At 43.0% G+C, this 25,668-nt stretch overlaps 2 protein-coding genes across 7 annotated transcripts in view; one reads left to right on the top strand and one right to left on the bottom strand.

The window, feature by feature from the left end:
* Positions 1 to 18,852, top strand: part of usp9 (ubiquitin specific peptidase 9) — a 40,927-nt gene extending 22,075 nt beyond the window's left edge. For 3 of the 6 annotated variants that reach the window (XM_054615956.1, XM_054615952.1, XM_054615953.1), the window contains 30 exons: positions 1,489 to 1,584; positions 1,766 to 1,977; positions 2,220 to 2,460; positions 2,643 to 2,792; positions 3,351 to 3,471; positions 3,580 to 3,710; positions 4,049 to 4,327; positions 4,457 to 4,594; positions 4,733 to 4,870; positions 5,198 to 5,364; positions 5,501 to 5,609; positions 5,728 to 5,874; positions 5,978 to 6,124; positions 6,216 to 6,423; positions 6,511 to 6,731; positions 6,899 to 7,086; positions 7,176 to 7,349; positions 7,456 to 7,597; positions 7,770 to 8,526; positions 10,139 to 10,262; positions 10,347 to 10,572; positions 10,768 to 10,897; positions 11,045 to 11,230; positions 11,532 to 11,752; positions 11,841 to 11,929; positions 12,017 to 12,173; positions 13,370 to 13,582; positions 14,443 to 14,472; positions 16,218 to 16,316; positions 16,653 to 18,852. In XM_054615956.1, the coding sequence (XP_054471931.1) occupies positions 1,489 to 1,584; positions 1,766 to 1,977; positions 2,220 to 2,460; positions 2,643 to 2,792; positions 3,351 to 3,471; positions 3,580 to 3,710; positions 4,049 to 4,327; positions 4,457 to 4,594; positions 4,733 to 4,870; positions 5,198 to 5,364; positions 5,501 to 5,609; positions 5,728 to 5,874; positions 5,978 to 6,124; positions 6,216 to 6,423; positions 6,511 to 6,731; positions 6,899 to 7,086; positions 7,176 to 7,349; positions 7,456 to 7,597; positions 7,770 to 8,526; positions 10,139 to 10,262; positions 10,347 to 10,572; positions 10,768 to 10,897; positions 11,045 to 11,230; positions 11,532 to 11,752; positions 11,841 to 11,929; positions 12,017 to 12,173; positions 13,370 to 13,582; positions 14,443 to 14,472; positions 16,218 to 16,316; positions 16,653 to 17,186 (5,775 nt within the window). In that variant the 3' untranslated portion in view covers positions 17,187 to 18,852. The remainder of the gene's footprint in view (positions 1 to 1,488; positions 1,585 to 1,765; positions 1,978 to 2,219; positions 2,461 to 2,642; positions 2,793 to 3,350; positions 3,472 to 3,579; positions 3,711 to 4,048; positions 4,328 to 4,456; positions 4,595 to 4,732; positions 4,871 to 5,197; positions 5,365 to 5,500; positions 5,610 to 5,727; positions 5,875 to 5,977; positions 6,125 to 6,215; positions 6,424 to 6,510; positions 6,732 to 6,898; positions 7,087 to 7,175; positions 7,350 to 7,455; positions 7,598 to 7,769; positions 8,527 to 10,138; positions 10,263 to 10,346; positions 10,573 to 10,767; positions 10,898 to 11,044; positions 11,231 to 11,531; positions 11,753 to 11,840; positions 11,930 to 12,016; positions 12,174 to 13,369; positions 13,583 to 14,442; positions 14,473 to 16,217; positions 16,317 to 16,652) is intronic. The other 3 variants (XM_054615957.1, XM_054615955.1, XM_054615954.1) reach the window with 2 other exon arrangements.
* Positions 18,853 to 20,282: 1,430 nt separating this feature from the next.
* rpl8 (ribosomal protein L8) lies at positions 20,283 to 24,448 on the bottom strand. Its single transcript, XM_054614914.1, has 6 exons — positions 24,372 to 24,448; positions 23,260 to 23,403; positions 23,023 to 23,164; positions 21,614 to 21,832; positions 21,337 to 21,452; positions 20,283 to 20,482 (listed from the first exon to the last, which is right to left on the bottom strand). Exons 2-6 carry the CDS (start codon positions 23,395 to 23,397, stop codon positions 20,324 to 20,326), a joined length of 774 nt encoding a protein of 257 aa, XP_054470889.1. The 5' UTR covers positions 23,398 to 23,403; positions 24,372 to 24,448; the 3' UTR covers positions 20,283 to 20,323.
* Positions 24,449 to 25,668: the final 1,220 nt, after the last annotated feature.

The raw sequence follows: 25,668 nt of genomic DNA, 5'->3' as shown, positions 1-25,668 counted from the left end.
CATATTCCACCGTATATACTGTCTATCTCTTAAAACATTCGCTTCACTTGTGTCAAGTGGAACTGGGTGAGGAGGCACTTTTCTCAACGACGTTTCCTTGATCTATTGTGGCTTGGATTGTTCCTCATTGAAAGCTCACCTCTTCAAGAAGTGCTACCCTGAGCCTTCCTTGTAGCACTTATTGCATTCATATTAGTTTGTTGCACTTATTGTATTCATATCAGTTCGTTGCACTTATTGAATTCATATCAGTTCGTTGCACTTATTGAATTCGTATTAGTTTGTTGCACTTATTGTTTTCGTAGTAATTTGCTTCTGCACTATACTTTTGCTCTGGTTTATGCTTTTAGATGCTTGTTTAAGAAAGGAGATGCACTTATGACTTCTGGTGACGAGTAGTTCTTTTGAATACCTATGTTGAATGCACTTATTGTAAGTCGCTTTGGATAAAAGCGTCTGCTAAATGACTGTAATGTAATGTCATTGGTATGTTGCGTTCGGCCAAAAGCGTCTGAAAAATGAATAAATGTAACTGTGCTTGGTTAGGCTCACATTCCACCTACACTCTCTGTTCTGACGTAACTTAAGCTTTGATATAATAGTGCACATGTGAGCAAAATATGTTCTGCAGTGTGTCACCACAGTACACTTGTCATAGTAGCCTTGAGGTTGGAATTGCATAAACAAAAAGATGAGTTGACAGTGGACACAATGTATGACTGGCGCTGTGCTTGTATTTTTGAGATCCTCTCTTCCCCAGAGCCATTTCTGCCAGGTTTTGTCTGTTTAACATTATATTGCAAGAGATAAAACAGCTGTCCTGTAGTGCATTACACCTTACCTAATCAAGTAACAGAATGTAGAGTTGAAATTGACTGGAACAGCTAAAGTAAGGTGGTTTGATAGTTACATTATGGTACGCTCATGCTTGATTCAGTAATATTATAATAATGTGTTCTGATGTAAGTTAAGAATTTAGTTTTTGGCAAAACATTTTTAATAAAAAAAAAAAATTCAGAGCAATATTCAGATATTTGAGAAGGAATTATGACCGTTTAACTTCCAAACACTAGCCCTAACCGATTGATGAAACCAAATTCAAAATACTTTATCAATAAAAATACAATATCTTTTTCCCGAATCATTTAAAATGTTTGTTTTTACACAAAGTAAGAGTTATACAGTGACTCCAGATTGGTTTAAATAATTTTTTTTACCAGCTGCTCTAACAAAATAAACCAAAAACTGTATCGGCCGATGGGCTCATAAATTATCTCCAATTCATGTCAGCTGCAAAAAAACCCAGATTTTTTTCCCCCCCTGCTGTTAGAATCCAAACTTGAGTTTTGTGATCCCTTTGCACCCCTTGCCTTTCGCCTCTTGTGTTCTGAGTGGGGAATAATGAGGCTCTTTTCTAAAGTGCTTCGGACTGGAAGTCAAGCTCTCAGCTCTGAGTATGACTTCATTCTATATTCTCTTCTCTCCCAGGTGGTAATTCAAGGAAGCGATGACATCGCCAGCCGAGCCATAGATCTGCTGAAAGAAATCTACACCAACCTAGGACCCAAACTACAAGTCAATCAGGTACATTGGCCGTTCGGTTTCAGTTAGAGCAAAAGTTTAATCTGCTTTGTCTGTTTGTTTTTCTTCTCTTTTAATAGTTCTTGTCTTCTTCCTGTCCAAAAATTTGATTCTGTGCAGAGACCAATTCAAAGTAATTTGCTGTATGATAAATTGTCTCTTCACCGTTTCCTTCCTCTTTTAGGTTGAAATTCATGAAGACTTCATCCAGTCATGTTTTGACCGTCTGAAAGCGTCCTATGACACGCTGTGTGTGTTAGATGGAGACAAAGACAGCATCAACTGTGCCCGTCAGGAGGCTATCCGCATGGTGCGAGTTCTCACCGTACTCAAAGAGTACATCAATGAGTGTGACAGTGATTACCATGAGGAGAGGACTATACTGCCTATGTCAAGGTACAGCAACAAGAATAAGCAAAATCAACATTATCACCAACCCAGAGACTGCAGTAATCTTTTATACAGGTCACTAATCAAAGTCCATCATGTGCATCACCTTTTGATAAATTGTGGCCCAACATAGCCGAGGACCTGTTTTCCCCTAATGAGTGTTCCTCCCAGTAAGATTAACAAAGGTGGATTATTTTAACTCCTTTACTGAAACCTCAAGGTAACCTTTTTTCCATTTTCTCTTGCAGAGCCTTCCGTGGGAAGCATATCACTTTGATCGTCCGTTTCCCCAACCAGGGGCGTCAGGTGGATGACTTGGACATTTGGTCACACACCAATGACACAATTGGCTCGGTTCGGCGTGGCATCCTCAACAGGATCAAAGCCAACGCAGCACACACCAAGATTGAGCTCTTCATTGGTGGGGAGGTTGTTGATCCAGCTGACGACAGGAAGCTGATTGGGCAGCTCAATTTGAAAGACAAAACGGTGAGAATGATGGACTGTTAGTATTTTGGAAAGGTGCTGTGTTGCCTCCTTTGTGCTTTTGCATATGAATACATATAATAGTCTTTTTTACTTTTCTTTAAAACAAGTGATCCTAACCACTGTGTCCTGTTCAAATGGATTGTTTTTAGATCAAAATTAACTTTTCTTTTTTGTGTGTGTAGTTGATTACGGCCAAGCTGACCCAGGTGAGTGCCAACATGCCTTCAAGCCCAGACAGCTCATCTGACTCATCCACTGGTTCCCCTGGTAACCACGGCAACCACTACAGCGATGGCCCTAACCCTGAGGTGGAGAGCTGTCTTCCTGGTGTGGTGAGTGTACAGCACAGATACTGTATTAAACATTTGAGAAATCCTAGTTAAAATCCAGCCCACAGTTTCTCAATCAAAGTAGCTAACAGCACCAGCCCCAAGAGTTCTTAAATTTAGAGAGAAGTTAATCCTTCAACACTGACCGTCCCCTCAGGCCTCCCTCCAAAGCCACTCCCCCCAAATTAGCATAATGAACGTAAACAATGAACATGGCTATTGGTAGTACTAACAGCTGTCAAGCTAACAGCTTGTGGAAGACTCTGGTGACGCGCAATGACACGCATAGGCAGTTAGGCGTATTACAGTCCTGCGATAGCCACAGAACCTTTTAATCAGATGGCTTATTTATCATTTTCTTTTAGTCAGTTAGGAACCTCAATATTTACATCATATTATTTGGTAAAGTAAATCACATTGTGAAGTTGTCCTTCTGCCCTGATGTCGATGACAGTGTTTTGTGTTCTAACCCCTAAATCAACAATGCAGTCGTTTATGTCGCTGTGTGTTGATCATTATGTGAACAGCAGTGCTCTTAACACCATCTACCCTGTTTCACAGATTATGTCGCTGCATCTGCGCTACATCTCCTTCCTGTGGCAGGTGGCTGACCTGGGCTGCAACCTCAACATGCCACTGCTCAGAGATGGAGCTCGAGTCCTCATGAAACTCATGCCCCCAGGTATACACGTAACCTGTGCTCTCCATATTGTCCAGCCAGTTGACTTGATGAAAACACACACAACAACACACGTGCAATGTTCATTCACTTTTATGCTATTCCCCTTAGATAACACTACTGTGGAGAATCTGCGAGCTGTGTGTCTGGACCACGCCAAGCTCGGTGAGAACAGCCTCAGCCCCTCGCTGGACTCGCGCTTCTTCGGCCCTTCACCCTCACAAGTGCTCTACCTCATTGAGGTGGGTCTCACTGTGATATTGCTTTAGAAGTTGTGATACATTTTTTGCACTCTCCTGATGAATTGGTTGATTGGTGTTTTAACAGCAGTATAAGCACTCCAATAGGTATCATAACATAGCAGAAGTATATAAAGATGTGGCTCGTCTTGCAGGGCGAAACGACTAAATTAGCTGGATAACTGCAGTAAATAGAAAGTTCAAACCATGTGCCACATTTGAGAGTTTCTGCTTTTACAAAGATGCCAAGAAATCCCACTGATCCTGCTGTGTGAGACAGGCCCATAGTTTCGCTCTGTTGATCTATAAAAAGGTTCACACGGTTCCTCCCTTTGTTCCAGGTTGTTTATGCTTTGCTGATGCCAGCCAGTGCCACTCTGGGCGAGGACGCCAGCGACTTCCAGTACAACTTCTTGAAGAGCGGTGGGCTGCCCTTGGTGTTGAGCATGCTCACCAGGAACAACTTCCTCCCATCTGCGGACATGGAGACGCGCCGCGGTGCTTACCTCAATGCGCTTAAGATCGCCAAGCTCCTCCTTACCGCTGTTGGCTTCGGGCATGTGAAGGCTGTGGCAGAGGCCTGCCAGCCCAACGCTGAGGGAAATATTCCTGTCTCACCGGTTAGGCCACAAACACACAATTCCCACAAACACATACCTGTACAACTGGCTCTTCAATACTTGACTGGCATCTCTAACATGTTTTCATCTTTCTCCACACCGCCATCACCTGCCCTGCACTGTCTACAGATCAATCAGGCCACTCATGACCAGGCCCTGGTCCTCCAGAGTGCCCTGCAAAACATCCCTAACCCGGCCTCAGAATGCATGCTGCGCAATGTAGCCATCCGCCTAGCCCAGCAGATCTCTGATGAGGTCACAGAAAATGTAAGTAAATGGATGGAGGTTTGCAAGAATAGAGAAGATAGAACTAGCAATGGTAATTCAATTTTATGAATAGGATTTTATAGGCACCATGTTTGGACGAATAGATGGAAAATCTTATGGGACTACTTTTTTCACCAGAATTTCTTCCAGGCATCGAAGTACATCCCAGACATCTGTGTGATCCGAGCGGTACAGAAAATCGTGTGGGCATCAGGCTGTGGCACAGTGCAGCTCGTCTTCAGCTCAAATGAAGAAATCAGCAAGATATACGAGAAAGTAAGTTCCCCTTCTAATGTTTGTGAAAGGTTTATTTTTTTTTTGTTGAATGTTGTACAATTACTTAAAAAAAACAATTATATACAATTATATAATATGCTGAATAGGAAGCAGGAGCACATTAGAGGAGCAGTTGTGCAGCGCTGAGTTCCATAATAGATGCAGACTTTGTAGAAGCTAGGAGGCAGGACAGTAAAATCTCAACGTATAACCAAGAGATAAAGAGCTCTTAATGGTTTTAGTGGACTTTCAAGGGATTAACAATGTAAAAATTGCAATGCTGTGCATTTTTGCATAATGGCTTTCATTGTTCCTTTTTCTCGTTAGACAAATGCAGCTAAGGAGCCCGATGGGGAGGATGAGCAGGTGTGTTGCGAGGCCCTGGAGGTGATGACACTGTGTTTTGCCCTCATGCCCACGGCTCTGGACACACTCAGTAAGGAGAAGGCTTGGCAGACCTTCATCATTGACTTGCTGCTACACTGCCACAGCAAGTAAGTACACCAGGATGCGTCCCACGCCCCAAACATAAATCTAACGATCTGCATAGCGGAGATGTCCTGAGCTCCAGTCTTTTTATAGTTCTGACAGGATATTGTGACTGTGATGTCGTCATTTGTGTTTTAACAGATCTGTGCGTCAAATGGCCCAGGAGCAGTTTTTCCTTATGGCAACTAGGTGCTGTATGGGCCATAGACCTCTCCTCTTCTTTATCACCCTCCTCTTCACCGTGCTGGGGGTGAGTGGCTATTGCCTTGTGTTCTTAAAGACTATCATTTGTCTGTGCCAATTTATTTTAATGCATCAACCCAGTAAACTGCTTGCAAGATCCTAATTTTGAAAATTGTCTTGTCCAGAGTACCGCCAAGGAGCGCGCCAAGCACGCTGGAGACTACTTCACTTTACTGAGACACCTTCTGAACTATGCCTATAACAGCAACATCAACCTGCCAAACGCTGAGGTGCTGCTCAACAACGAGATCGACTGGCTGAAACGGATAAGGGTAAAACAGCCTGTTAATCACATGTTCCATTATGCTCCCAATAAATAAATGTTGTTCAGTGTGCGGCAGAGTTAATGGTACACAAACATGTCTCGTTAACTAGGATGAGGTTAAGAGGACAGGGGAGACCGGTGTGGAGGAGACAATCCTGGAGGGACACCTTGGGGTTACCAAAGAGCTTCTAGCCTTCCAGACACCAGAGAAGAAGTATTACATCGGCTGTGAAAAAGGAGGAGCGAATCTCATCAAGGTGAAACAAACGGACCACACCTGAAAATGTCAATGCAATCTTCTATAATAGTTTCCTTACAAAGAGAATGTTTCTCCCTCTTTTTGATTAGGAGCTGATCGACGACTTCATCTTCCCAGCATCTAATGTGTACCTGCAGTACATGAAGAGTGGGGAGTTCCCCACGGAGCAGGCCATCCCAGTGTGCAGCACCCCCGCTTCCATCAACGCCGGCTTTGAGCTCCTTGTAGCACTGGCTGTCGGATGTGTCCGCAATCTCAAGCAAATAGTCGACACCCTGACTGACATGTACTACTTAGGTATGTAAACACCGGTGTGGCAATTTCACTTGATGATTTGTAAACTACATCATGCATGAGGGTGTTGTCCCTTCCCTCTCCTTCCAGGTTGCGAGACACTGACAGAATGGGAGTATCTGCCACCGGTGGGGCCGCGGCCCAACAAAGGCTTCGTAGGTTTGAAGAACGCCGGAGCCACCTGTTATATGAACTCTGTCATTCAGCAGCTGTACATGATCCCTCCAATCCGCAATGGCATCCTGGCCATTGAGGGCACAGGCACTGATGTGGATGATGACATGTCGGGGGATGAGAAGCAAGAGAATGAGGTACAGTGGGAGTTTGTGTTGCATTCAAGCAAAATGAAGATGCTCATTTGCAAATCAGATCAACAATTGGCTGTTAGGGCTACATACGGTAGCAAAAGGTAATGAACAATTGTGGATGAGTGGACTTGTTGTAAGTTATGTTTCACCCGTACGTTTGGTCTCCACAGAGTAACGTGGATCCTCGTGATGAGGTGTTCAGCTACCACCATCAGTTTGACGATAAACCCTCCAGTAAATCAGAGGACAGAAAAGAGTACAACATCGGGGTACTACGTCACCTGCAGGTCATTTTTGGACACCTGGCTGCGTCTAGACTTCAGTACTATGTCCCAAGGGGATTCTGGAAACAGTTCAGGTATTTCAAAGACTCAAAATAATTAAGCATTTTGTCCGTTTGGCAGTTGCTGATGTCTGATCGTCTCATCTCTGTACCATCTGTTCCAGGTTATGGGGTGAGCCAGTGAACTTGCGGGAGCAGCATGACGCTCTAGAGTTTTTCAACTCTTTGGTGGACAGTCTGGACGAAGCTCTGAAAGCCCTGGGCCACCCCGCCATGCTGAGCAAGGTGCTGGGAGGGTCCTTCGCCGACCAGAAGATCTGTCAGGGATGCCCCCATAGGTGAGTGTAGTCTTTATGCCCTGTGCTTAGTCACTAGAAATAGTTTCAGAAATATAAACTTGGGTTCTCGTTATGCTAATAATAATAATAATAATGTTTTTGCCAGGTATGAGTGCGAGGAGTCGTTCACAACACTCAATGTGGACATCAGAAACCACCAGAACCTGTTGGACTCCATGGAGCAGTATGTTAAAGGAGATCTTCTGGAGGGAGCCAACGCCTACCACTGTGAGAAGTGTAATAAGAAGGTGAGAATGAAGCACCCACCTGGTCACCAGCCAGTATTAGAATGTGATAATAAAGTGCTATGTGAAAAATAGAAGAGGCTTTAATGGCTGTCCCTCTGTCTCTGTCCTCATTAACGTTATTTGGAGATTTTCTTTAAGAGAGCTAACCTGTTATGTTCGCTGTCCTCGTCAGGTGGACACAGTGAAGCGCCTGCTGATTAAGAAGCTGCCGCCCGTCCTGGCCATCCAGCTGAAGCGCTTTGACTACGACTGGGAGAGGGAGTGCGCCATCAAGTTCAATGACTACTTTGAGTTCCCCAGGGAGCTGGACATGGAGCCGTACACGGTAGCCGGTGTGGCGAAGCTCGAGGGCGATGACGTCAACCCGGAGAACCAGGTGATCCAACAGAACGAGCCCTCCGAGCCCACACCTCCCGGCAGCTCCAAGTACCGTCTGGTGGGAGTGCTGGTCCACTCAGGCCAGGCCAGTGGCGGACACTACTATTCCTACATAATCCAGAGGAACGGGGGCGACGGCGAGAAGAACCGCTGGTACAAGTTTGACGACGGCGACGTGACTGAGTGCAAGATGGATGATGAGGAGGAGATGAAGAACCAGTGCTTTGGGGGGGAATACATGGGAGAGGTGTTCGATCATATGATGAAGAGGATGTCGTACCGGAGGCAGAAGCGCTGGTGGAATGCCTACATCCTATTCTATGAGCGTATGGACTCACTGGACAAGGACAGCGAGCTTGTCAAATACATCTCGGAGTTGACCATCTCCTCCACCAAGCCCAATCAGGTCAAGATGCCTGGTGTCATCGAGTGCAGCGTCCGCAAGCAGAACGTCCAATTCATGCACAACCGGATGCAATACAGCCTGGAATATTTCCAGTTCATTAAGAAACTTCTGACCTGTAACAGTGTCTATTTAAACCCTCCTCCAGGTATGCCTCTTTCCTGAGTGTGTGTGTGTGTGCTGCTAATTCGTTCATTTATGAATTCAGTTGATTATGTGTTATTGTATTTTAAATGATTACAGCTAAATTAATCTAGGTAGCCAGTTAACCTCAAATCAAACCTTTGGTTTTAAACATAAACGTAATGAACACAATCTGATGTTCCCACGTTGTGTAGGTGTTTTTAGTTATTTTATTTAACCAGGTAAGTTCCCATTGATATTAAAAACCTCTGAATAAGGTTGTAGAAAAGTGATACAAAATATGCACAAGGAACAATATTAAGAAGGATAAAATAGGCCAATAACACACAGATCATTAACCCCGACAATATACCATAAAATAGATTGTTGATGCTACAAACTAGTTCAGCCCTTGCATGTGCGTTGCTGTGTGATTTGTTAAAGTTTCACAGCATAACGTCACTCCTCCAGTCATGACTCTGCATATCCAATACTCCCAGAAGGCTACTTTGATCCTTTTCACAGTGATGAAGTCTGCATCCTAGCTCCACTGTTGAAGATATACCAGCTGCCATTATGATTTTATCACTAATCTCTGGCCTGCTTGTCTAAAATAATATATACATTTAAAGTGATGTAAATGTACAGCATCCTAGTGGAAATAATTGGTAGTCGGTAGTGTTTAGTACGGGCTTCCCAGAAATGCACTGCCTCAGTAATGCATTATTAATGCAACCAGGGCCCCGTAATGTTTCACAGGAAAATAGATGGTTGAGGGCACTCAGTATCTTTTGTTTGCTACTTTGTATCCAGTTGGGAGGCATTTGTATCTTTTTAAAAAAATGCTTTCAGCAGCAGCAAAGGATATTTAAAAATAAATGTATTGTAGTAAGCTAGATTTTTAGACAATGAATATATGAATTGATTTACTATTAATTGGCATTACTCGGAGATCACTTCACATTTTTTTGTAGCATCCTCTGAGCTACTGGCTTGAACAAGGATGAGATGTGGGTTTTCTGTCATTCAGTGTCTTTTACATGACTACTCACGATAAGATATATATGTTATACAGTCACATAGTATTCGTGTACTCCAGCACATTGGATTTTGATTGTAACAAAGACTGAACTAATGGTGCCGACTGCTTAACTTCAAGGATGTTTACATCTGTGTAGGCATTGTAACACATGTATTTATAGTCCACAAATTGAGGAGAAAAAAGACAAATTAGAATTAAAGCAGAAAGTCTGCTCTATAACCTCCTTATTTATTATAGGATTTCAAATCCAGTGTGCTGGAGGACAGAGCCAAAACAAAGGCGAAGTGTGTCACTGCCCTACTTCTTGCAGACTGCAATGTACATTTATATATGCTGTGGCTTGTACTGTACATATCCACGCTAACCCTCCATCTGGGTCATCCCTATTCATGTCAAATCACTGCTCACAAGATATACTCTTGGTAACAAGTCAGTAATTTGATCAAACAGCGAGTAAAATGTAGCTTTTTACGTTGGTCTCTTTGTTTAGCTTCCTAGATTGTCAGCTCATGTGAATGTACTTATAAGCGAATTACCAGGAAGATTGTCACTGTGTTTGGTTGATCTTTTTTCTTTTTTTTTTTTTTTTTACCAGGACAAGACCATCTTCTGCCAGAGGCAGAGGAGATTGCTATGATAAGTGCTCAGCTGGCTGCTAGGTTCCTCTTCAGCACAGGTTTTCACACCAAGAAAGTAGTACGGGGTCCTGCCAGCGACTGGTAAGCTCTGTCCTCTTGTGTTTTTGGTTTTACTCTCCTTTCCATCGTCCTATCTAATTATATTCTCTTTGTCCTTCCCTCTAGGTATGACGCCCTCTGCATCCTGCTGAGACACAGTAAGAATGTACGCTATTGGTTTGCACACAAGGTTCTGTTTGCTTACCCCAACCGGTTCTCGGAGTACCTGCTCGAGTGCCCGAGTGCCGAGGTCCGCGGCGCATTTGCCAAGCTTATAGTCTTCATCGCTCACTTCTCCCTGCAAGACGGGCCGTGCCCCTCCCCCACCGCCTCGCCCGGACCCTCCACTCAGGTTGGTGCCAGACTTGTTGAAATTTTTTATCTCTGGAAGATACCTGAAGCTGTTGTGAATCAGGACTTTCCTTGAAGATTATTAAAGCAGTTTGCAAAGCAGGTTAACAGAGTTTTTTGTTTCCTTGTGTTATTTGGTTTGTTGTAACCCTGCTACGGTTTGTTGTTGTCTGTTTTTCACATGTCTGTACATCAGGGCTGTGATAACCTCAGTCTAAGTGACCACCTGTTGAGGGCCGTACTCAACCTGCTCAGAAGAGAGGTATCTGAACACGGCCGTCACCTGCAGCAGTACTTCAACCTCTTTGTCATGTATGCCAATCTGGGTAAGTAGCGCACGTAAATCACCCTCCTGACATGTACACCTGTTGCTCTGAGAATTGTACGAGTAAGGTTTATGTAAAAATGCAATTCATAATTTTTCTGGGACTTAAAATGCTGCTCTCCTTCCTCCCCTCCTCCCCCATTTTCAGGGCTGGCAGAAAAGACCCAGCTGTTGAAGCTGAACGTCCCTGCTACTTTCATGTTGGTGGCTCTGGACGAGGGTCCCGGCCCTCCCATTAAGTACCAGTACGCTGAGCTGGGCAAGCTCTACACTGTGGTCTCCCAGCTGGTCCGTTGCTGTGACGTCTCCGCACGCATGCAGTCCTCCATCAATGGTGAGGGTTTTTGTTTTTTTTTACTCTTCAGCTACACAAAATGTTATATGAACTCTGCAGATATGAGCCAGTAAGAAATCAAGAAGCAGAGTTGGAGCCCGATGAGGATTTTCATCCTTGCTCAGGATCTAGTGACTGAAAAAACAGGCACTCTGAGCCTTTGTCTTGTGTGGGCAGAGCTTGGAGCTGAGGGCTTTCATAGACGTACACCATCTAAAGAAAACACATATTTTTGCCTTTTTAATAACTACATGCATCGCAGACTAATTACTCTAAATTCCTCCCCCTTTACCCTCTCCAGGTAACCCTCCTCTCCCCAACCCGTATGGTGACACCAACTTGACGGCCCCAGTGATGCCGGTGCAGCAGCTGGTGGCGGAGATCTTGTTTGTGAGGACCAGCTACGTGAAGAAGATCATCGAGGACTGCAGCAACTCTGAGGAGACCGTGAAGCTGCTCCGCTTCAGCTGCTGGGAGAACCCTCAGTTCTCCTCCACTGTGCTCAGTGAGCTGCTCTGGCAGGTAAATATTTCAACCATCTATAATTCTGTAAGCTGCTCCCTTGTATGTGTCTAAGAGAGTTCAGATCATGCATGTTGTGCGTGTGCAGGTGGCGTACTCCTACACCTATGAGCTGAGGCCTTACCTGGACTTGCTGCTGCAGATCCTGCTCATCGAGGACTCCTGGCAGACACACAGGTCAGACCGAGTGCGAGTACGAGTGCTGCGTTGTTTTTGCATGTGATCAGAGTTTAAATGTGTCCTTTCCCCCGTCTGCTCCTGTAGGATCCACAATGTGCTGAAGGGCATTCCCGATGACAGAGATGGGCTATTTGACACCATCCAGCGCTCCAAGAACCACTACCAGAAACGGGCCTACCAGTGCATCAAGTGCATGGTGGCCCTCTTTAGCAACTGCTCCGTGGCCTACCAGATCCTGCAGGTACACTAACTGACAGATGGAGCGATCTCTCTTTGTCTCTCCTCTTGTCTCGTTAATTACACGTCACACTACACAAAAATACATTTGTGACTGGAAAACTTTGGGGAGGACATATTTTGTAGTTCTACTGTTGTCAGACCCAGTTACTTTTCCTTGGTGAAGAGCATGTATCTCCTGCAATAGAGTGAATTTTATTGGTATTTTCTAGGGAAAATAATTATAATAAATACTTAACTGTTAACGACAATGTGACTTTTTAACGATTTCTGCTATAAGTCTATCAGATATTTTTTTTATTAAGAAACCAAACCAAACTCAGAGGAGTGGCTTGTCACTTTAAGGAAAATTGTTGGTCCACCTTAAAGGTCAGCCCACCTTAATAGAGGGATAACTTCCTTCACTTAAACAGCAAGGCTGGCAAGCAAGATATATTAGCTTTGATAAACTGTACACACACTGCACTGCTACGTTCACAGCTATAACGTTAATGCTAACTTCATACTCATCGTCTCACACACACACACACACACACACACACACACACACACACACACACACACACACACTATGTTGACCGGACAATCTCCAACATTACGCCGGGCTCGCAATACACTGGTGCAAACAGTGTGCAGAGTATCCCTGTAGACACACAGCTGACAACTTCGTAGCTTAAACTAATGGATGCGGTGGAGACTTACTGGGAAAGTGGCTGCATGTGTCCACGACAACGCACGCACCACAGGCTACTAACTCTCTCAGATGGGTAGAAAATGGGACTCGGTTGCCTGTTTTGCCCTCACACTGCAGCTAGTGGTAAATTATAGATTTAACTTGTTTGTGCATCGGTTGTTGTTGCAGCAGCTGTGCGGCTTCTTAGGCACTACAGGCATAGTCCCAGCCCTTGTCATGATCGATTAACGATGGTTGGATCGGTCATCGAAAAAAAAAGTCCTAATATTTGTAATACTCACTACACAGGTCTTTCTTCTCTACTTGTTTCCATCCCTCTGACACACTAGCAAACATACACTCAAGACTGACTGAATTAGAGCCAATGCTCTTTTTGTTTTTTTATTCTGTCAAAACACAACACAAAAACAGTCTAATTTCCTGTTAATAAAACCGTGCCTCTTGCATTCACTGCCTCTACAGGTAGAGCTGCAATTCTAATCACCATTTCCTTCTTGTGCACGCAGAGCAATGGTGATCTTAAACGGAAGTGGACGTGGGCGGTGGAGTGGTTAGGGGACGAGCTGGAGAGGAGGCCGTACACAGGGAACCCCCAGTACACCTACAACAACTGGTCCCCTCCAGTTCAGAGCAACGAGACCTCCAACGGCTACTTCCTGGAGCGTTCGCACAGCGCACGTATGACACTTGCCAAGGCCTGTGAACTTTGTCCCGAAGAGGTAAATGACATTCACATTGTCCCCGTCACACACATTACAATGCACATGAACATTAGCCTCCAGTCTTAGGGACTGTGCTTAGGGAGCCCAACCATTAGTGTATAAAGCCGTGGGACACTGGATGTAGGTATACAGTGGAAAACATCTGTAGTTCAGAACAGCTGTTCAAAATCGCTGTCGGACTTAACTGATAAAGACAATATGGAGGGGGGGTCTTTCTGTTGCATGCATGCAAATATATGAATAATAGAAAAACACATCAGTATAACTTAACTACATGGCCGATGCTGCCATGGTAACGTGTAAACAATAGTGTACAGTGGTGATAGTAACAGAGAAATACTGTATGACTGAGCCAGATGAGCTTTTACAACCCACTTAACGGCATAACAGGACCAGCTTTTAACTGGCTGTATATTTACATATATGTTATTACACTGAAGGCATTAATGAAGTACTGGAATGAAAATTTATGATCAACAGTTTTAATGATTACTTTATCGTTTTCTCTATTTCATGTCCTTATCAATTGAATATGTTTGGGTTTCTTAGCTTGTTGATTTTTCTGACATTTGATAGAATAAATGATTTTTATAGATAATACTTTTAAATCTGACATTGAGTAGATTCATGGACCCATTAATTGTTTCCAACAAGCCATTAAATGTTAAATGTCCACCCTAAGCTACAGCTATGACTATGTTTGCTATGCTGAATATGTTTTGTCTTGATTCATGGCTGCAGTTCACAATGCATACAAATATCATTTTTTTTGTTCTCACGTAAAATAAGTTACTTGTATTTTTATGTTGACAAATCCAGTCCAATGACACACTTCTCCTGTAATATTCCATACACAGCTCAAGTGTACTCAGGGAAGCCCAGGGAAGGTCAGTATTTCCAGGCACCACAACATAAAGGAAGGAAATGAAAACAAATCTTTTTTTTTTTTTATTATTTATTAAAGAATCATCAGAGAAACAATGAACAATTGGCCCAATGTTTAGATCACCAACACAGTTAACACTTCAAATGAGACTTTCCTGTAGGTTAACTAGTCATCAGTGGCAGAGGCTAGAAGCATTGTGTCATGTTGAGTCCTCATAGATTTTCCCATTTTGTCAACTTTGCTCCATTTTCTTTTTGTACCCTTTTTGATATGCATTTATGTGATATGCAAGTGTTACATAAATACAGGAGATTTGAGTAAGGCTATACAAACTGCCAGATTGGAAATAATTTAGCACTTTGAGTTGTGAACAGAGTTTTACTCACAGTATATACCTGTAGATGTGTATTCTTGTTGTTCTGTTAACTTCTCAAATGATTTACATGATGTGCTAGCAACACAGATTGTGACCGTAGATAAATGACAAACAAAATTGCCATCTAGTCCACTGGTATAGCAAGAGAATAGGTGGACAGGCTGCCTGTGAGGTGCCCCATTGTGTAACTGGCTTAAGAAGTCATGTAATGCAGCTGCACACAGTGAACAGGTCTCTGTTCTGCTTGTCCTATTGCCCGGCCCCAGTGATCCGCCAAAGCCACATCACTGACTCCATCTAGAGCTCTTTTGTTTTGGCCAATATTTTCTTCCTCCCCAACTCAAACTGTGATGCCGCCAGCCACCTGCATCTGATTGAAAGCTCATCTATACTTCAGTGTTCAGTCAGGTTCAGTTACAATATGTAAGCTGTGAGGCCACAGCTGTACTGTGCCTTAAGAGAGATTCTGTCCTCCAGTAATCTATCGTAGCCAATATACTAGGTATTAATAGGCTTATTACCTATTAACCTTAGACATTCTCACCTATTATTTGGGAGAACCACTCCTTTTAGAAAAAATAGGACACAATTTGTCAAAACGACCTCTAACACAAGGTTGTCAATCATGTTTTATTTCCATCAAATCAGATATTAAAAAATAAAACTGCTTAGAATGTCGGAGGCAGTTAAATTCCCAGTTATTAGTAATAGCTAGATTTATATAGAACAGACAAGGATGGTCTTTATGATGTTTTCTCTTAGTACACAAACTTTTACACACTACAAATTTGTGTTGATAGCCTGACAGGATCTGTTGTATTTCCACTTATGACTTCACATCATGTTGTAATATATATATATATATATATATATATATATACATATACATATATATGTATATGTATATGTGCACATGTTAAACACAATACCATGACACATAGATGTGTGTTAGGCTGGTGTTTGTTGACAGTAAGAGAAGAGAACATTTCTCTCCAGCCTTGTCCTTTTGAAAGTAGAACACTGTAAACAATCTCAAGAGCAGAAAGGTGCACGGTCGCCTCCTGTGAGCTGTTTTCTCTAAAGAATTAGCATCAGGATGCTCTCATGTGTAGAATCCACCCACACATACTACCAAATCCCATCGAAACCTCATTAACTCGCAATCGTAATGCAGATGGAAATTTGGCTTTCCCACACAACCCCACTCTCTATTTCACACTGAAAACCCAGCAGCTCAGATTGCACCCACTGTTGTGTTCAAATACAACTAGCATTTCCTGCTGTGCATATTTTTCAATAGCAGTATAGCCTGTTTTGACTTTGTTAGGTAGAAATTAATTTGTGATAACGTTTATCTCATGTTTGCTTAGGAGCCGGATGAACAGGAAGCACCTGATGATCAAGACTCCTCCCCACCCGAGGACACCTCTCTGTACCCGCACTCTCCTGGAACCGCTCAGTTTCAGCAGGTAGCGTGTCAGCGCGGTGACGTATGGAACGCATTCTGGCTGCTTTCATCTCTCAAGGGATTTTTGGATTGTCATATTTACCGTTTGATTCTTCTTATTATAGCAGAGCAGAGAGTAGCAACGCACAAGGTGGCTTTAAATATTGTAGCCAGTCTGGCCAGCAACCATGGCAAAAAATATTTAATGTTTGTTTTTTTTCTCTTAAGATACAGATACATGTGTTAGGAGGATTAGTTTATTCATGAAATTAGATTAATTTATTTTAAGTTAGAAATACATTTAGTTAAACTGCTGTTGTTAAACACTGATTTTGGTCCACTTTCTCCCCCCGAACAGAACAACCACCCCCATGGGCAGCCGTACACCGGGCCCGCTGCTCAGCACATGAACAACCCTCAGCGTCCCGGTCCTGCCTCCGCCCCGACTCCGGGCCCCGCCCAGACCACCCCAACCCCAGGCCCTGGTCCCACTCCCGGCCCAGGCCCGCGAGCACAAGAGAACTGGGAGAGCACCGAGGAGGTCGCCCGGCCCCAGCCCCGGCCCTGGCCCCGGCCCCCGCCTCAGTCCCCACCACCTCCACCACCACCACCACCCCAGCGCCTGCCCCGCCTAAGGAGTAACGTCCCACCCTCGCCCCCTCTGCTGTGCCTCGAGCCTCCATCGTCCCGCTCTCCTTCCTCTCATCCTTCGGTCAACAGAGCTCCTTGTCGGGCTCCTCTTTCTCTCTCTCGCTCTCCCTCTCTCTCTTTCTCTCTCTCTGGCCCCAGGGCAGGGCAGAGCCAGGGCTCCCATCCCCTCTACGGGGCACCTCTCCCCCGTTGGCCTCCGGGCGGCGCTCTCTCCTGGCCTGGGGCTTGCCTGGCGGCGTGATAGGGGCCCGCTGGCGGCTGCAGAGGCGAGGGGAGTGGACAAAGAGTTCTAATAAAGAAAAACAAATTCACCCGGAGTTGACGATGCTGACGCGCTTGTCTACACGACGAAAAGGTGTACATAGTATGTTAATGTTTCTGACTGTTCAGATCCCCCAGTAGCATAACTCTGTGTGGTTTGCTGTTGGGAGATGTCGCAGATATTATGAAAAAAAACAAAAATGGATATTATAAATAAGAAAAACGCCCAAAAAAAACTGTAAGAAGACAACGACTCCTCTTTGTTTTATCACCCATGCTCAGCAGTAAAGTTTGTTCTACCATCGGACAGTTACTGGTCATTCAACTGTAGAAGGACGCATTGTTATTATCATAATTATATTATTATTCTTAAGCTCCTTGGCAACCTTATGACCCATGCCAAATCAACACACGAGCTGTGGTTGGTTTTAGTGTGAGATATGGAATGGTTGGGTGGACTTTTACGGTGTTTTTGGTTGATGTGAAAAAGCAGTGATGCAACATTGTTCTGAAACTCATTGCCTTTCTTTTCTTTTTCTTTTTTTTTTTGTTTTGTTCTGGTAATTAATTCAATCCTTTTTGAAGCTCTAGTTAATATGCTGTAACATTTAGCATGGCTTCTCACCAGAATAGTGTAGCCCAAGGGAAGACTTGTGATCATAACAACCTAAAGCTGTTCTTAATCCACATCTCCAGAGGGGTGTTGTGACCCTTAGGTTTTTTTCTTTCTTTTTTTGTTTGGGTTTTTTTTTTTCTACTCATCTACCCTATCAACAATGAGGGCGATATTTTGAACCAATGTATGAATAAGTGGCTTTTCAATTGCACATTATAATCCTCCAACTTCAACATTTGGCAGTCCGTTTTTGGTGGGATAGACAGCTTAGCTTTTCATCGTTAGGAATTCTGAAAAATGAAACACATATGCAACAGAAATGCTGCACCGGGGTCACCTGGTGTATAATAGACTGTGTGGTTTGCTTCTATCTCTGCAATAGAGCCTAGTAGTAGACAGACTTGTTGCCCATCGGCTGCCTTTCTGCCTTGGAGCCGGTCAGGTTTGGCGTCTCGGTTGCGTTGGGTGATGATCCTGGGCAGCATTGAGGCCCTCGCCCTGTGGCTCCACGGAGAATAGGTCCCACAGCAGGGTCGTACCGTAAGAATAGCGGCTGGTTAGTCATGTTGCAACTTGAGCTAATTTGTAATTCTGTAGGAGTAAAAGGTAAACATCAGTAAATACTGTATTTAATTGGTAACTTGAATGCATGTATTCTTTTTCTTTTTTTTTTCTTTTTCTTTTGTCTAAAACATACCAAATACTCCTGCAAATGAAAATATTCTGCCCATCGTATTATATTTAAATATTTTGCTCTTATTTTATAGAATTTATTTTGTTGTATTTCACAAAAAAAAAATAGAATTTGATTTAAGAGGAACATTTTTGTCCTTGTGTTATTTTTAAAGGAGATATTGACTGTACAGAGTTCTGCGCCCTGTTTTTTGCCGACTTTTGTTTTGGCCATGGTGTGACGTTGAATTCTGGAGCTACAGTCGCGATGTGGACTTTCACTTTGTGAGGTTTTTTGTGCACAGAAATATAACAAAAAAAGCATTGCGCCCTTAGCAAATAAAGAACATGGAATCTTGCCCGTGTCTCATTTTTACTTGCGGACAACAACCGAAAAACATCTACAAAGCAACACCAAAGTTCATCCAGAAAGAATCCAATTATTACACATTAGCTAGCAGCTGACGGATTGTTTTTGTACCAAGTTTGGAAGTTATGAGTGGTTTGTTATTTCGGCATCTGACAATTTAGGATGAGGTTATTAGGTACACCTAGCTGACACAAATGCAGTTGAATACTCTGTTAGTTTGGAGGATGTATTTTGTGCTGAAGTTGAACTTATTTATCCTACTTCCATTCATCTAAATAACAGAAATAACTAATGCAATTCAGTTCAGCAGCACTACTAACTACACCCTCCAACATGATTATGAACATACAACTGAACTCACCTGTTATGAATGTAGATATATCGCAGTACTGTTGGATGTGACTGCATTAGCGTTAGCTTGGTGTACCTAATAAACTTGCAACTGAGTGTGTTGTGTTATTAATTAGCTTTTTCTGTAAATGTGACTAAGCCAGCCAGCAAGTTTTGAACTTAGCACAGCAACCCTGCAATACATACTTTGAAAGATGTTCCTGCCACTGAGTTGCATTATGGGAAAAGTAGGATCCAGTGTTTCTGGAGTTTGACACATGGCTACTATGAACCCAGAGTCTATTTATCTGCCTCTGCAATTCAAGGGGGGATGGTAAGGGGCACCCTTAAAGTGGTCCCAAGACACCATTTCCTGCTTATGTCATGAGAAAAAAAGAATCATGAGAAAAGCTGGATGACTTCTGCATGTCTCAAATGAAAACAATCCCCTCATTTTGTGGTCAACAAAAACATCTTTAAGAAAACATTTCCAAATAAACTTTGGAATGTCTGCACTATTAAATCAGCCTATGAATAGATCCAGTATTGGCATGAGGGCTGTGTCCTGATACAGGGGCTCCCTCTAGTGTACATACGCTCCACAGGGACACCTAGCTCACACTAGTTCAACATTTTGTAATAAATCCCACTTTAATATTCCTTTAAAAAGGCTCTAGTTTGTGGTTTAGTATTAAAAAGATGAACATTTTGAAAACACCTCTCAATCACATTCCACAGCTACAGGTTTAATCATGTAATAGTTTTAACAAAAATATCAGTCTAAGATATGTTCTAATACAATATCCTGCTTTAACAGCAGTTTGGTTGGATAAGTAGCCAATATCATGGTCTCATTTGTTTTCTATAGCACAAACACTGCAAACAGTTTGACTTGTGATAGAAAACATTAACAAAAGCTTTATTCAGTCGCCTCTAAGCTGTAAAAAGGATTTAACCAACGAAACGGCGTTCAATCATTACTTTCCTCATTCTCAGCTGTGAGAAAAGGGCTTATCGATATCTACTCGATCATTTTACCGCCACAATATCAAACCTGTGTGGACCCAGAAATGAATAAACGGAACAGATTCTTTTGGAACACGTTTTTTTATTATCAAGAAAGTCAGATTTAGTTCTCCTTCTCCTGGACGGTCTTTGTTCCGCGCAGTCTGCCTGTACGACGGGCAGCGATGAGACCGACCTTGCGACCAGCAGGTGCGTCCCTCCTGATTGTTGAGGGTTTGCCAATATGCTGATGGTTACCACCACCGAAGGGATGCTCAACGGGCTGCACAGAGAGAGAGGGAGAAAAAAAAGACATCAGTCACAGGAACCAGGATTTGTTATTGTAGTTGCATCCTCACATCCAGCGAGAACAAAACTCAACTTCCTGCCGAACTCTTTTCAGCTATACAGAAAATGTCTTCTATACTGACGTGGCAGAGTGCAATACATAAGCTCCAGAAACCCAACGCCAAACAAGCTTTTATTAAGTGAGCCGTTATTATATTTTAAGACATTACCGTCACAAAGTGCTTCACATTGAGACAAATTTGGACTCTTATTGTGAGGGATTCTTGTTAAACCAACACGATCCAATAAGCAGAAGGTTTAGTGGTCCATCCCTCATACATGCTTCAACATTCAAGACCGCATCCTCATGTCGGCACCACCTTTTACATAGTGGAGCAGTAATGTCTGCAAAACTCTTTAAACTTCACCAGGATTAAAAGAACAGATGTTTGGGAAAAAAGTTCCCGTTAGCTATTGAGATCTTGTGGGGAGCCATGTATAAATTACAAGACGTTGTTGAAGCTTCATCATAACCTCCACCTCCTTGCAAGACAGTGAAACATCCTTCTCTCCACCCTGAGGCTTCTCTTAAATAAACTTTTCTCCAGGTTCTGATCCACTGCAATACACAGCCTACGAATAAGGCTGTTAGATTCTATTACATTCTGAAGAGCCGTCAATGGAATCAATTTGCGATTATGCACCCACTTAATCAGGATTGCCATTAGTCTATATGTAATCTCTCGCTCCTGTCTGCTTTTCCTCATCCTTTGTTGACTTCAAAAGAAACCAGCTGTACCTGGTTTGCATCATAGAGAACATATTTTCAGTATGCTCGTGTTCACTTACGTTCATAGCCACACCACGGACACGTGGCCAGCAGTTCCTCTTGGCCTTGTACTTGTGGTAGGCACGACCAGCCTTCAGGATGGGCTTGTCAATACGACCACCTCCGGCAACCACACCTTTAACGTACACACACACAAACAGGGCTGGTCAGAAAATGCACTGATACACTCGTTTTCTTTAGTTCAAACACCACATCTGCTGATCGTTGGCTCATAAGGTGATGTCAAAGTGTCAAGGAGGAACAATCATGTCCATCAGACACATTGATGGTCCTTACCGACAACAGCTCTGTTGGCAGAGGAGATAACTTTCTTGGAGCCTGAGGGCAGCTTGACTCTGGATTTCTTGGTCTCGGGGTTGTGGGAGATGACGGTGGCGTAGTTTCCTGACGCGCGGGCCAGCTTGCCTCTGTCACCGGGCTTCTCCTCCAGACAGCAGATGATGGTTCCCTCGGGCATTGTGCCAACGGGCAGGACATTGCCAATGTTCAGCTGAGCTGTGGGATAAAAATAAATAAAAAAGTAAGGGACGGGCGTCACACTGAAACATCAAACACTCAATGTGACCTCATTCACCAGTTTACAAGAACCTGCTTTGTCATCATTCTAACAATCCCATCTGACAACTTTAAAGGGCACTCCGATCAATCGGACACTGATAGTTATCGGCCGAAGATCATTCTAAGCAGTTTGATTGGTGGTTTCTATAAAAGGCCGATCAGAAGAGACTACCAGATGATGCACCCGTTTTAATTTTTAACATTTCCAATACTCATTTGGTCTGATAATACATGCCAACCTATTTTAATTTTCCCACCCAGAGAGAATCAAGCAGATGCACACAAAGGGCATCATCGTATTGACCGCCGTGGAGAAATTACTTCAAACAGCCTCATGATCGGATTTGGACTATACTGCTTCTGTTGATCGGCCCCAAAGAAATCCTGATCAGAGCACCATTACTACTTTGGATGCAACTTCTTGTAGGCTGCCAAATGTAAGATTGAATCTGAAAAATGCACGCAATAAATGATTTTGAGGCACCATAAAGGCATTCAAAAGCTTACAGAAAGACAGATGCAGGTAAATTAGTCAGAAATGCATCCAAACAAGCTCAAAATGTTTCTATTGAGAACGCATTTAAAACGCTATGGGTTAACTCAAGTCACAAAAGTGGTTACCATCAAAATGTTGGCCTCATGTTTTAGTCGGCCATAATTGGGGCGGCTGTGGCACATGAGGTAGAGCGCTTGTCCAGTAACCACAAGGTTGGTGGTTCAAACCCCTCTACCGGCAACATGCCGAGGTGTCCTTGAGCAAGACACCTAACCCCAAGTTGCTCCCCGGGCGCTTCATTGCAGCCCACTGCTCCTCCGGGATGGTTAAATGCAGAGAAATAATTTCCCCATTGTGGGACTAATAAAGGATTGATTATTATTATTATAATATTTCTGTCAAGCTTTGAAAAATCCCACTTCTGAATGTATTTCGAGTTAACCATTAGAGCAAAATATTGTTTTCAAATCCATCTTTTGCAAGCAAAACAACTGCATCTCTAATGACCCCGTCACATTTGAACCACATTGGGTCATATACCAAACAGAGTGCTGGGACAACAGACTATTCAAAGCAGTTGAGGTTCGGTGTTCATCTGCTGATCCAAGATTGTATTCTCATATCTTCTCACCCTTCTTGCCGCAGTAGATGAACTGTCCGGTGTGGATGCCCTCAGCAGCGATGAAGAGCTCTGTCCTCTTCTTGAACCGGTATGGGTCACGGAAGGCCACTTTGGCCAGGGGAGCACCACGGCCAGGGTCGTGGATGATATCCTGAGAGGGTAGAGGAACACATTGGTCAGCCTGCATTCACCAAGACGACTTCAACCTGCTCCTTAATAACTTTCTGAGTCCTCAACAAACTTTACCTTCACGATCCCCTTGATGTAACCATGGCGTTCAGCGAAGTCAATGTGACGGAGTTTAGCAGCACCTTTCCTGTGCTTGACGTGGGCTTTGAACACGGAGCCCGCACCTTTTCTCTGTCCCCTGATCACACGTCCCATCGTGTACTGAAACAAGACGACAGGACACTGTTATGTACCAGCCAGAGACATGTGAGTGCTAACTGTGAGGCCTGTGGCTAAAGCTAACTACTGCCTTTATTAAACACATTAGTTCTTGATTCAGGTGATAGGTATTCAAGAGAACTACTAGTTACCAGAATTCATAAGTGCATCTCCTTTCTTAAACAAGCATCTCAAAGCATAAGCCAGAGCAAAAGTATAGTGCAGAGGCAGATTACTACGAAAATAATAATTGCAACAGACTAATACGAATATAGTAAGTGCTACAACCTACTACGAATAGGATAAGTGCAGTAAACTAATACGAATGCAATAAGTGCAGCGAGGAAGGCTCAGGGTAGTACTTCTTGTATGTTCCAGACCAACTGTTTCCCTTAAAGCTACCCTTAGCACACCCAGCTAGCCACCAGGACATGTTGTATGCTAACTGTGAGGCCTGTGGCTAAAGCTAATGACTGCCTTTATTAAACACATTAGTTCTTGTTTCAGGTGATTAAGCAGCCATGAGCAGAGGAGGCTGCAGAGCAGTGAGACTCGTTGACCTGATGTTTCCCTTAAAGCTACCATTAGCACACCTAGCTAGCCACCAGGACATGTTGTATGCTAGCGTTACGGGTTACAGTGGAGAGTAGTTTGACAGCAACAGCGCAACTTGCTGCAAAGTTTACTGGCAGTTAACAAATGAAAGCCTGTCTAGTTTGTCTCCTTCAGTAGGTCACAGAGCGTCCCGCCTGGCGGACACCGGCCTCCTGCTCACTGCACCATGTTACCGCCACCGAGACACACAGAACATCAAATACCTGCTTAAATAACGCGTTTCCATAAAATACTCAGTAGAACTTATTCTTATACATTAAACGAATGTTTAGAAGTCTCGTACTACAGTGGATGAACTAACAAAAACATGATTTAAAGCAGATTTCACGAAGGGAATCAGATAGTAGGTGTCATACCTAAACTCCGTTGACGGAAAGAGGAAGTGGAAGAGAAAAACGGAGGTTTTCTTCCGGAGAAATCACCGCGGGGCATGACGGGAGTTGTAGGCAGATGAACACATCCGCGTAGGAACACATGTAATGGCCTGTTTCCACAAATGTCCAACAAATTCATTGAATAAAACGATATATTGAAGGTTTAACCGTGCAGAATTTATTTTTTAAATGGTTGATACGTTTTGTAATGTGGCTTTGGGTCAAAACGATTTGGGTTCAAAAAATTGACTATCTGACTTTTGACATTTTGACTCTTTTTTGTTTATGGATAATTGAGCTCATCTATTTCTGACATGGTTCATAAATATTAGGGGCAAATATATTCATTGTATCAAGTGGAGAAATAGTAAAACCCTCCTGTCTTTGGTTTATCAGTGATTTTTAATAATTTTTTTCATTACATTACATTACAGTCATTTAGCAGACGCTTTTATCCAAAGCGACTTACAGTCAGTAGTATATATATTACATATCATTACATTACATTACATTACACTACATTATTATTATCATCACTTAAAAAATGTACTGTAGTAATATACAAAGAAAGATTTGTGCCGAAACAACTTGTTTCTTATTGTTTTGCCTTGTGATTAAGACATGACTGTTTATACATTTCTATACATCATTTTATATAAAACAATCTCATTTTTTCATTTATTTAGATAATTAGCATATTATTATGTATACGTAAAAACAATAATATTTCAACACAATAGAGGTGCAACATGGAAAAAGCATACTGCAGTAATATGGTGGGAGTGGACAAGGCAGAAGATTTTTGTTGAGTTACCATTTAGAGAACTGGACACTGTAGGACTTAACTAGCTGCACAAGATAGCAGTAATGCAACACTAAAGATACCAAAGTAGAGGCAGGTGAACCAAGTACTGTCAGGTTGAGGAGCGTATTGTGAATTGTAATAAGTAGATAGACACAATATGCAAGAAGATCTCAGGAGAACTGGAAATCAGGATCTTAAAATAAAAAACATGAGTGAACCTGTGAAGTTGATTTTTTAGTTTATCAGACAAACAGGATTAATGGGCTGGATTCAGTCTCTTTGGTCCATACGGTATTGTCAGAACTAGTATGTATGGAATGCAGTATTTTATGAAGTACAGTATTTTAAGCTCATTGTGAGTCACAGAACTATAGGGGAAAAGGTAAGTCAGCCATTAGTTAAAGATACACTTTAACTTTTCCCTCACTGCCCGGGTTCATTTCAGTAGCATGTCTCCAGCAGGGTGTTCCATCA

The sequence above is a fragment of the Anoplopoma fimbria genome, chromosome 16, assembly GCF_027596085.1.
Source record: "Anoplopoma fimbria isolate UVic2021 breed Golden Eagle Sablefish chromosome 16, Afim_UVic_2022, whole genome shotgun sequence".
Taxonomy (NCBI): Eukaryota; Metazoa; Chordata; class Actinopteri; order Perciformes; family Anoplopomatidae; genus Anoplopoma; species Anoplopoma fimbria.
The sequence above is the reverse complement of the archived record's forward strand: the minus strand, read 5'-3'. Positions and strand labels throughout refer to the sequence as shown.

Bases quoted from the DNA above. Each gene is read 5' to 3' on its own strand.
- rpl8 (XM_054614914.1), bottom strand. From the start codon at position 23,397: ATGGGACGTGTGATCAGGGGACAGAGAAAAGGTGCGGGCTCCGTGTTC. The intron at 21,833-23,022 runs GTGAGAAGATAT...TTTATCCCACAG, and splicing joins CATCTACTGCGGCAAGAAGG to CTCAGCTGAACATTGGCAAT. The intron at 21,453-21,613 runs GTAAGGACCATC...TGTACGTTAAAG, and splicing joins TGCCAACAGAGCTGTTGTCG to GTGTGGTTGCCGGAGGTGGT.